Source organism: Xiphophorus maculatus, chromosome 23 (assembly GCF_002775205.1).
Source record: "Xiphophorus maculatus strain JP 163 A chromosome 23, X_maculatus-5.0-male, whole genome shotgun sequence".
Taxonomy (NCBI): domain Eukaryota; kingdom Metazoa; phylum Chordata; class Actinopteri; order Cyprinodontiformes; family Poeciliidae; genus Xiphophorus; species Xiphophorus maculatus.
Window position 1 is genome coordinate 3845693 of NC_036465.1, and position 11641 is coordinate 3857333.

The 11641-nt window shown below is 38.9% G+C and overlaps 2 protein-coding genes across 2 annotated transcripts; both read left to right on the top strand.

The window, feature by feature from the left end:
* Positions 1–998: 998 nt before the first annotated feature.
* On the top strand, positions 999–2795 carry LOC102230901 (cathepsin Z-like). The gene is made up of 6 exons (XM_005800571.3): positions 999–1160; positions 1480–1643; positions 1914–2093; positions 2186–2336; positions 2413–2575; positions 2657–2795. The coding sequence occupies exons 1-6, from the start codon at positions 1033–1035 to the stop codon at positions 2780–2782; spliced, it is 912 nt and encodes a 303-aa protein (XP_005800628.1). The 5' UTR covers positions 999–1032; the 3' UTR covers positions 2783–2795.
* A 6175-nt stretch (positions 2796–8970) lies between these two features.
* Positions 8971–11387, top strand: LOC102230639 (nanos homolog 1-like). Its single transcript, XM_005800570.2, has one exon. It carries the CDS (start codon positions 9134–9136, stop codon positions 9800–9802), a length of 669 nt encoding a protein of 222 aa, XP_005800627.1. The 5' UTR covers positions 8971–9133; the 3' UTR covers positions 9803–11387.
* The last annotated feature ends 254 nt before the right edge of the window (positions 11388–11641 follow it).

Consider the following 11641-nt stretch of genomic DNA (forward strand, 5'->3'; position numbering starts at 1 on the left):
ATCACAGGTTTTCAGTGCACACAAAGAAACCTCACAAAACAGTGCACGCAAAGAAATAGACGTTTAAAACATGGTAATTGGAAACATAATGCTAAATTTAAAAAAGTTCCTTTTTGAATTTCATGTTTTAGTTTCTAGCTCCCCGACAACCCTGAAATCCAGTTAACATTCTCCAGCCGATTGCAAATCTGCACTCTGGTTTCCTTTCCATATCTAAATATTAATAGTCTCCATTACATGAAAATTACTTTCATCTCCGTCTCACATGGAGGGATTAGATTTTAATCAAGGCATTAAATATGACTTTCTATTCCTGCAGATGGGGAAAGATGGCAGGCAGTCAATTAGTATCACGCTCTGTTTGTGGTCTCACAGTGAAGCCTGATAAAGTCTTTGTTGTCACTGAGATGCAGTTAGAGCATAAACAAAACACAAATGAGGCAACATAATGATGAGATTCTGTCAACAATCAGTGTGCTGCTATAAATGTGAAAATATCTTCATTTTTAGGCTGAAACTGCTTATGCTATTCAACTCACACATCTAACGATTTTGACTGCTGACATCACCAGCTCTGATCTCAATCACAGCTGGTGCTTTGCATCAATATTTGCAAAATTAGGCTAAATTGGAATAACTTTTCTCCACTTTTGAATCAATCATCATTAAAATAAAACTCTGTGAGACACTTTTGGTCCACAGAGTAAGTAGTTCTAGTCTCTAAAAGTATGTTAGTGGCAACTCACTTTTCTGCTTACCTTCAATTATTCTGTTCATTTATCCATTTAATCTGATTCTTGGTGTAGTTCCAGGTTGAGAAGTTAAATCCAACTCTTACTGACAACTAAAATAAAAAAAATGTCTCTGGCATAGTTAGGGCCTACCAGGTTTACCACCACCTGGACACACCCAGCAGCACTCTAAGGCGCTCACATGTGCGCTCAATAAAGCCTGATTGCCTCCAACAGGTTTTTGGCTGACTAGAAGAGCATTTATTCCCCACCAGTTGTGTGTGAAGTTATTGTTCTGAAGATGAAGCTGTGTCAGCTAGAAGGTCTGATTTTTGTGCTCATCATACATGCTGCTGCAGCACAGCAGAGCTTCAGCAGCAAGTTTGGCTGCTACAAACCTCAGCCTAGAAAACCAAACTATGGAGCCAAGTAAGTTTTATTTATTTTTATATTTTTCTCTCTCTCTCCTTAGTTGTATGTTCTCTAAAGGTGCAGATTAAGTAGGGTACCTTGAAACTGTAGTGTAAGAGAATGAAGGCACTATGTTTTATGTCATGTTCTAAGCTTGTCATGTTGTACCTTGGGTTTATTTATTTTTAGTTTTTAATGACTCTTGGCCATAGCGACTTAACTGAGCCATTCAATGACTTGATGCTTTTTCTGTTGTGACTTCACTGAGATGAAGGCAATGACTGTCAATCTGAAGTGTTTCAGTGGATCTGTTTGTGAGGTTGACTTGTCTTCATAGAACTGCATCTCGTGCTCATGAACTCCTGAACCTTGCTCACCTGCCAAAGTCCTGGGACTGGAGGAATGTGAATGGTATTAACTATGCCAGTACCACCCGTAACCAACACATCCCTCAGTTCTGTGGCTCCTGCTGGGCACATGGTAGCACCAGTGCTATGGCAGGTAAACGATACCAGTTTTTTGTGTTGACTGTCTTTTAGGTTTTTGATTTTACATTAAAACTATGCTAATATAGCTAAATTAAACTTTCCAAGAAGACAAAATGGCTGCCATTAAAGCTATTGTGGTTATGCACAACTTGGTTATGGCTTGAGTAAATGACTTTAATGTGAAAAATGCAATGATGACAAAAGGGGGGGACTCTTAAATGGCGATATGGGAGTTAAGGTATCTGGATGACTTGACTCATCTTTTCAATTGCACTTCCTGTAGATCGTATCAATATTAAGCGTGGAGGGGCATGGCCATCTGCATTTCTGTCAGTCCAACATGTAATTGACTGTGCTGACTCTGGTACCTGTTATGGAGGAGACCATGCGGGTGTGTGGGAGTATGCTCACAACCATGGGATTCCTGATGAGACCTGTAATAACTACCAGGCTGTTGACCAAGGTAAGAATTAAAGCCTCACCAGTTTCTATTTGAATAAGATGTGCCTCTGTAGTTGGAATATTTTGTCTTTTTTTTTTTCTTTTTTGTCCTAGACTGCAAGCCATTCAATTCCTGTGGCACTTGTACAACTTTTGGGGAGTGCAATGCTATCCAGAACTACACATTATGGAAAGTGGGGGACTTTGGTGCTGTGAGTGGAAGGGAAGAGATGATGGCAGAAATCTATGCTGGAGGACCAATCAGGTATAAGTTGAATAAAATGAAGACTCTTGCATTTTTAGACTGCTTAAGTTGAACTTATGCACATGTCTTTCTTCAGCTGTGGCATCATGACCACTCAGAAACTTCACGAGTATACTGGCGGCTTGTACTCGGAGTATGTCCAGTTTCCTGTCATTAACCACATTGTGTCAGTAACAGGCTGGGGTGTGGAAAATGGCACTGAATATTGGATTGTTCGCAACTCTTGGGGGGAACCTTGGGTGCGTCAAGCTACTTGTTTGCTAGATTTAAACTAAAGTTTGGTTGAACATGGTTGCAAGTTAACAACTTTTCTCTTTCAGGGTGAAAAAGGTTGGCTCAGGATAGTGACCAGTGCCTACAAAGATGGAAGTGGATACTTGTACAACCTTGCTTTGGAAGAAGACTGTATAGTTGGAGATATGATCATCCCCTTAACTTACCAATAAAAGTTGAAGATTAGACTGTCTTAAGATTATTCACTTTTTAAAAATTGTAAATGACTGTCTGAATCTCAAATGTAATGTTTTCAATGCAGCTTTAGTTTTCTACTGGGTTGCCAAACTACAGTCCTTTAGCACCTCCTGCTCTGCAAATTTAGAGGCACACCAGAAGCAAATGAGTTCCAAATATTTTGCACAATCCTGTTGAGGCATTGATGTAATTTTTTCCTCCCCCCTACCCAGTTAATCCTTGAGTGTTTCAACTGCAGCTAGTTGGTGAGACAACAATGCAGACACTCACCTTGGGGTAATTTGTAGTGGCAAGTTGACCAAAAATGCAGACAGTTTGGAGGAAAATGCAAGCATGACTATAAAATCTCACATGAAGCCCTACAAGGAATTTAAAACTTGGATTTTATTTTGAGACAAATGTCTTGGATGTCAAAATGGACAATAGTCAGAAATGACTCACTGAAAACCAGAAATGCATTGTTTAAATCAACCTAACTTTTCTTGGAAAGATCTGCAAATATGTTTGGGCCATGAAGCTTTGCACAGGAAGAAAAAATAAACTTCAGAAAGCAAATTGGGCTTAAGTCTTGGATCTCAATTTGTGAAACTGCAATTGTTTGAATCCTGTATCTTTGCAGTTTTGGCCAAACCTTGGTATAAAATATTTGCGACTTCATTCCTGCATGGGAAATTCATGGATAGGACTCAAATATTCATGAGCTCAATGCTGTTTGTGTAATTGAAACATTCACTGAAAGTGGATGTTAAGGTATTTCTCAGAAATGTAATTCAATCATCCTGGGCTACAATACATATTAACAGGCAATAGATTTTGATCCATAGGGGTCTCCTGACCTTGGGGAATGGTGTCCTCCAACACCTGGACACCACCCTGCTTTGATGCACTGGAAAGAAACGTCCTGATCAAAAACAGCTGTCTATAGAACTTGACAGAGTTGAAACCACTCTTTTAGCTGTGTTGGAACAGGACACATCTAAAAGTTTTACGTCGGCCCCTAAGCGCTGGAGATGCATATGCCTACGTCACTCTACCCTACAACTTGAATTTTTAGTCAATAGCCAATGCACTCTGAAAGGCAGACAGGTTTATATGCTAAAAGTTGTGAAATTGGCTTCTGATCTCAAGGGAGCTTCATATACACTTGAGTTTTAAGTCAAGAGTATATGAAGTGTATGTATGAAGCTATATCTTCAGAAATATTTAGCTGCGTGGAAACTGAAGTGTTGCTTTTAACCCTAATTTGCATCTGAACTGGTGCAATGTCAAGTGAAATGTCATTGCATAGAAACCTTCCCTTTTCAGACAATTATAATTTACCACTGGAAATATTACTATAGCAAGATGTGATCCAGGTAAATTCAGGCAGGTTAGACACATAATTTCAGAAAATCACTCTAATTTGTGGTGTTGAGTGTCAGTTATGAATTACATGGAGCAATCCCCTCCTCCAGGTCCCAAAGTCAGTAAATCAAGCGGGTCTTTAATAAAATGACTGTTTATGTAACTTCCTAGTCTTGATTACACAGACTCAACTCGCATATTGAGTGAATGTTTTATTGGTTTTAATTCTAACAGGCCTCTGGAGAAAGTCTGTTAAATCACCAACTATCTATAATACAAACACAACAGCATCATCTGAGTTTATGTGCAATTATTGAAGCCCATTTTCATGCTCTGGAAAATAAAAGGAAACACAGTACTCAGATACTTAGTTCAGGGAACGCAACAACAATAAAAATGCAAAAACACAAGCTGCTGTGCTCTGCTGCTGATATGGAAATGCTTTCCATTAACTCCAGTTTCCATTCAGCTTCTCATGGGAGAACAAAAGGATAATCAAACCTTCCGCGGTGCCCTGCAAACCTCAAACCTTTAGAGCTGTGCTGCTTCCAAGGTGAGACATGCTGTGAAAAGAATAAATAAAAATGAGCATAATTTTGTTGCCCAGAATTAAGTGATCAAGCCCCCACCCTCCAGCAATCTTTCACATAAAATCAAATTTGCGGTTTGATTAAATTTCCTGCTTGCTCTCATTTGCATAATCACAAGCAGAGCTCTAATGGTCGGGAATGAAAACACATGCTAATCTATGCGTCGAAAGCAAAAAGTTATTTTCCAGGATATCGGAAAAGGTCTGAAGACTGCAGGTTGCAAAAGCATGAGTCCTTTTAACGTAAGTGATTCAGCATTCATCTTCATCACTGCAATCAATATGACAAAATGGATTTTTCAGCAATTTTTGCAAACCCATTATATATCATTTAGGGTATTGATTTATTTTGTTCTGTAAACATGTAAATGAAGGAGGTGGAAGATGTATGAAAATGGTTTTTGTTTCTTGAGGCCTCAGATTATCGGCCTTAACAGATTTGAAGGGCATAACCACAACCAAAGTATTCTTGAACAAGGCGTAGCTCTGATTTATCCGCAGAATCACTCTTCAAGGCCACTACGGGAGTCTGTTTTTTTTGGGGGGGGGGGAATAAAGAGATTTCACACAACCTTTGAAACTGGAGGCACTATCTTATCATGACTCAAAACATGCCCAAATGATGCTTTTAAATTATTACTGCCTGGAGATCTATTTAAAACAAGGAAAAAAAATATTTCTTGTTTAATGAGTTCCATAATATTTTCAATAATTTATCACATCAAAATGAATTGTGTTGTCTTTTTATCTCATATCTGGCAAATCGGCTTTCTTCACCAAAACAGCTTTTTTGAGTGCAGGATTTTGGATTAATCAAATGTGAAAGAGTAGCTCTATTAAATGCTGTAAATCAGAATTTAACAACAATGTCTACTTGAACCAATTTGCATTAAAGAATGGGTTTCATATCTCATCACTGAAAATGCACAGTTTGCTTTCCAGACAGCAGACATTTTCCTGTTTTTCTTTTGAGCAAAAGAAACCCCTGACCAACAATCAGTCTGCAGGACTCCAGACTAAGTTTCCAACCATATCCATCCTGCTAGTTCCTCCTTGTGTCAAATATACCCGTGCAGCCTCGAGGCAGCAACAGAATTAGCTCTAGTTAATGAAAGAGTATTAATTTCTCTTAGTCACAACAAAATAAAGGACTAATGTGGCCATGAATATTTCAGTTACACTGCAGCAACACGGGAATCTGCTCTCACAATCTTCCCTGGCTTGCAGAAAAAGAATTGGCGATTAAATGCATTATTAATGCTTCATAATAAAATTTATATTTTGAAGCGGGGGGATGGAGTGAAAATCCAATGAGGAGTCAATACTATTTCAAACTAACTTGCTGAACGCTTACAATAATGAGAAATTGCCTCCACGCCTCTGCAGCTTGGTGAACAGAGCTCCTCTTTCTGTTATCACTCTCTTGTGATAACAAGGTAGTGCATTCTTATTGTATCCACTAGAAATGGATGTGATCCTTCCAAGTCAGTAATTTCTTTTTTTTTGCAGTCTCCCCCTGGAAGTTTTAATTAGAACAGCAGTCATTCGTGCTATCATTGTTTCAAGAGAGCTGCTTCAGCATTCTTTACATGCCCACTTCATCACAGGATCAGAGGCCCACAGAGGGTGGACTGTTCAGGGTGGCTGCCTCATGTGTCCTCTGCATTTTACCTCCGCATTCAGAAACTGATTCTCTACTGGGACGCGGCTGTAAAGAATGTTTAGCAATTTTTCTGGGACAAGTACAGAGAAATGTTTAGACTCAAAGAATTTGTTGTTAGATTCATAATACTCACAAACCCAACACAAAACTAGAGGAGCATGGGCAATGTGATCCCTATGTTGTTGCTGAGACAGTTGGACTGGGAATATATGTAGAGCCAGAAAGAAACTAGTTTAAGTGGTTTGATGGAAATGTTTTCGTTTGGGGCCTGAGGGAATTCAAACTTTTGATGCCACTTTTTCATCTTGTTTTTTATGGAGCAGTCGTTGACAGATGGTTTGATAGAAATAAGATGTTTGCCTGAAGACCAACAAAATAAAAACAAAAAAAATAACATTGTGTTCAGTAACTTCTGATTTATTCAGTTTTCCAGAGAAAGTTAAGCACAAACAAGTTATTAAAAGTTTATGTGTATCAAAGTGAAAATGTCATGTTCTTTTGGGTTTACCTTTACATTTGAGTTGCTGTTTTGTTGAAGTGTTAGGATGTAAACTGTTTTCTCATGAGTGCAAACATCTTGGCTTGGATTAAATAGACATAATAATCCCACTTTGCTTCACGCTCCTGCCTGACTGATGGCACAAACTGTGTTGGAAACATAAAGGCTTTTGTGAAGATGTAAGGTGGAAAGTATATTTATCTTTATCTGTCCAAATTTGTTTATTTGTTTGCTGTGCATTCATTTCTAATTTCACAATGAGGTTGTAGTTGAAATGTCAAGGGGGGGGGGGGGGGGGGGGGGGGGGGTTAAAACATAAAGTTAAAGTTTCTTAAGACAAATTAGCTCCCTTTTGGCAAAGGCATTGCCGTTGTTACACTGCAATGATTTAAACCAAGAAAGTAATGTTTTTATGTTTTCAGCTGCAACAAGAACAACACAGTGCCTTGTATCCAGGCCTCCTGAGTCTATAGGTAGAACCATATTTTACAGCTACAGGGCTTTTTAGTAATGTGTTGACCAGCTTTGTACATGTAAAGACTGAAATTTCTTCTTTGCAAACTAACTAAGCAGAGTCAGACTGAGTGGAGAGCCTATGTGAATGAAAGTTTTTAAGTCTTGTTGCAGATCTTCAACTTAGTTTATGTTTTGATTTTGGATTGGGATTTCTTAAACATGGAAATATTTTATTCAAGCTCATTCTGGTATAGGTCTGCATGTATGTGTAGGTTTCAGTGAACCTCCTCCCTGATCTCAAGTCTTTTTCATCTTCAATTAAGTTTTTGTGGTGTTTCTGCAGTATTGCTCTGTATTTAACTTCAACTAACTCCAGCATTATGCCTGGTCCCCTGAAGATATGTTCAGGGTTTTAGGTCAAAATGTGTTTTCTGCCACACTGCACATAAATTACAAAGCTAAGTTTTGGTCTCACCTGACCAAAACATGGCTGGTGGCTTGTACATGACTTCCAAAGCATTTCTTATGACAATTCCTTTCTTGTAGCCATTTTTCCATGAAGATCTCTAGAGTTCAAGGTGGTAAGCAGTATTTACAACAGCCACAAACCATATTTACCATGTTCACTATTTACCGTAAATATTCGGATTCCCATTTGATTAGAGACTGAAATCCAGTAGCATTGGAGAAATGTGTGCCACTTCATTTTGTGTTTGTCTATTTTCACTTTTCAATGTCAAAGTGACCAGAGCTGCCACATTGGGACCATGTTGCTAACATGTGGCCATCGTGGGACAAAATCAGTGACTTTTACCGTCCACTCAGTGGCCTTTATAGTTTCTTCCTCTAGTTTTCTTGGAAATGTCATCCTCTCAACAGAGTTTGACATGAACACAGTAGTTAGTCAGGGGTCTTTTGGTTCATATGAACTGACCCGCAGCTGCATGATGCTGCCCCCTGTTGAACAATTCATCTTCATGTAATGACTGAAACCTTAATGTTATTTTATTTCTATATGTGTACAATGACATAAAGCAGTTATCAAAGACTCAATTGCATGTGTTAATTAATTTAACGATTTTGTGAGTCCCAAAGCTATTTGTCAAGTCGTGAAAATTAGAAACTGCATATATTTGGCATGAAGGAATGTTGAGGTATAAAGATTTGATCCATGTGTTCCTTTTTGTTCTAAAAGACGGCTTCCATGAGAAAATAGTGTATTCACTCTTGGCACACAATGAGTTAAGATATGTCTCGATAATATTTACTTGCAATAACTAATATTGATTAAGAGATCATGTGAAACTTTACAATTTTTATTGCAAAAGGGGAACATTTCGGTCTCATTTCGAAACTCTGTGATTAACTACATAATGGTTTTCAAAGCAAACTCATTTTCTGCACATTTTTTAAATCATTAAACATTAAAACCATTTTCCCTCTAAAAGTAACCGACTTTCTGGACGTCAGAGAGCTGATTGATGTCGCAGTAGAGGCTGCCCGCAGGAAAACAAATCTGTCTAAATGTGGCTTTGAAGAAAAGAAGCAGCTTTCCCCCCTCTGATCAGAAACTTGGGTTTGGTGGAAAAGCGCCCCGCCCTCCTGGTCCATATAACCAGAAAGCCAGTTTGCAGGACGCTCAAACAAAACAGGAACATTGGAGATCACTTCGCTGTGTATGAAGTATTCCTGGAGGTGAACTCTGGCTACTCTGACCCAACGGATTACACTGGCTATTTCATCTTTTGACGGCAAGCAAGCAACCACAAGTGACCATGGATTTTCTCAATCACAACTATTTGAATGCGCGCAACCCCTACGATTATACTTTCAATTTCTGGAACGACTATCTTGGACTCACGACATTGGTTACGAAGAATAATAAGCTCAACATGCCCCAGAATCCGAACTCTATCACCGAGTCCCTGAAAGCGACGCTGGGTTTGGACGATTCCCCGACGTGCCCGTGCGTAATCGCGGGCGGCACCGGAGAGAGCGGGCACCTGGACTGCTGCTGCCCGTCCGGGAGCCCCCCGCCACCCTCCATCCTGGACCTGAAGGAGCGCTTCTCCATCCTCAGCCCGTTCCCAAGCCAGCTGCCGGAGCGGGAGATGGGCTTCGGTGGAAGCTTTGCGGGGTTCGATCTCTTTGGTGTGGAGCGGAAGATGCGCAAACCTACAACCAGGGGCAAACAGGAGCCCAAAATCTGCGTGTTCTGCCGGAATAACGGAGCGCCGGAGGAGGTGTTCGGCTCTCACGTCCTGAAAACTCCGGACGGCCGAGTTGTGTGTCCGATTCTGAGGGCTTACACCTGCCCGCTCTGCAGCGCCAACGGGGACAATGCCCACACGATAAAATACTGTCCACTGTCGAAAGACCAGCCATCCCAGCGCCCATTAAAGGGGGGGAGGGCTGTGGGCGGTAAGAGGATGAAAATATTTTAAATAGACGAATCTATAAAGTAAATTGAATTGCACTGAACAATTTCCAGATGACTGTTTTGATTTCGGTTTTAGCCTTTATTCCTGTCTCATAAGCATACTGTCTCTTTTCTTTGTTCCATCTATGAGAATGCTTCTATTTTTATAGTTCTTTTATCCACATAGAATCATTTTCTGCTTTATTCATCAGATTTACTCTTTTCTCTAGTTTATAGTCATTTGAGTGTGTGCATACAAAAACACATATGTATCAATAATCCAACATTTTTAAAAGTATTTTGGTCACATAAGAAAATACACTGACATTTGGTAAGGGAGATGAATGTCATAACCAATTTCTACCAAGTATTTTTGTATGGTGAGCTAAAAGCTCGCTGCAATCTTCTTTCATGTCTTAGAGAAACCAAAGTTATGTTTGCCATTAAAAAAAAGCCGAGGAATGTGTTGGTAATGTGTATGTGTGGGTCTGAGTGAAGGAGGAAGTCTTTGAACCCCTCTGCCTGCCTGAAAAAAAAAACAAAAAACTCCACCACATGTTTTCCAACTTGCTCTAAAAGTTGATTCTCATTCTGGGAGGAAGGAACTAAAAACAGACAATGTCGCCTCTGTTTTAGCTCCATGTTCTCTGGGGAACAAACAACTGATAAGAAACCTACTATATCTCATACCTGAGCAGATTTGAAACTATTCCACATTTTTATGTTTACATTCCCAAATAAAAGTGACACACTGGATTTTATTTTATTTCTTTGTAAGTCCTATGTTGTAATTTTACTTTTAAAAATGTTTGTTTCCCTTGACAATTTGTTCAGCTGAGCGTCTCATGGCCAGGTCTACTCTGCTATATAAAACATTGTAAGTCCTTATTACCTGAAAAACATAGCAAATGAATGTCAGTAAACAATAATCCGTTTCTTTTTTCTTTCCTGAAGAATCCCAAAAAAGATGCAAAAATGTCCTGAATGTACAATTCAAAGTGTCACTTGTGGGACTGCACATTTCTGAAAGTTTTGTTTACCAAAGGAAAACAACTGCATTAATGGGAGACAGACAAAAGGTTTGCTGTACAGTCAATACAAATGATGTTTATTCAGTATTTTAACATGACAAGTGACTTCAGAGGGCGCTACCTCAACGGGATTTTGTACTTACATGTAAAAGAAAAAAAAAATCAATAGCAGTTTATTGATATAGTGCTGCCATTTATATTAAGGGTTTTTGATAGTATTTTTGATCTTTGTATAACATAATTGTATTTTCATTTTGTTGCATTTAACACAATGGAAGTGAGTTTCCAAAAAGCTATGATAAGCATTACTTCACCAAAAGGTGATTGTCTGTAAATAATGAATATGCCCATACTTTTGAAAGATTCGCTGTCCAATGATACATTGAGAGGGTGCAAAAGAGTGAAAAAAATGCTGACAACAATTGCCACTTTTAACAGAGGTTTTTGATTAAATGATTAAGAGAAAAAGAAACACTGTTGAACTTTGTTATTTATATTTTACCATATTTTACTGTATGCTGCTGTGCAGAATAACAAGAATTCACTAGAGAAATAAAAACATATCAAATATTTGAGCTACATGGCTGTGTTCTGTGGTTTACTTAATAACAGAGAAGTATACAAGCATGTCTCTAAACAAGTCTCAGATTACTGCTGCACTGAACGTTGAACATCTCAACCAGGACAGTTTCTGATATGAAATGCCTTGTAAGTAATGTGAATATTACATTAATGTTCTACATGTTCTACACGCATAACAGTAATACTCTAACCTTTGATCCAACTCAAGCTGATCTGCTGCCCTGACATCTCAAAGATGTTCCCTGAGAGGA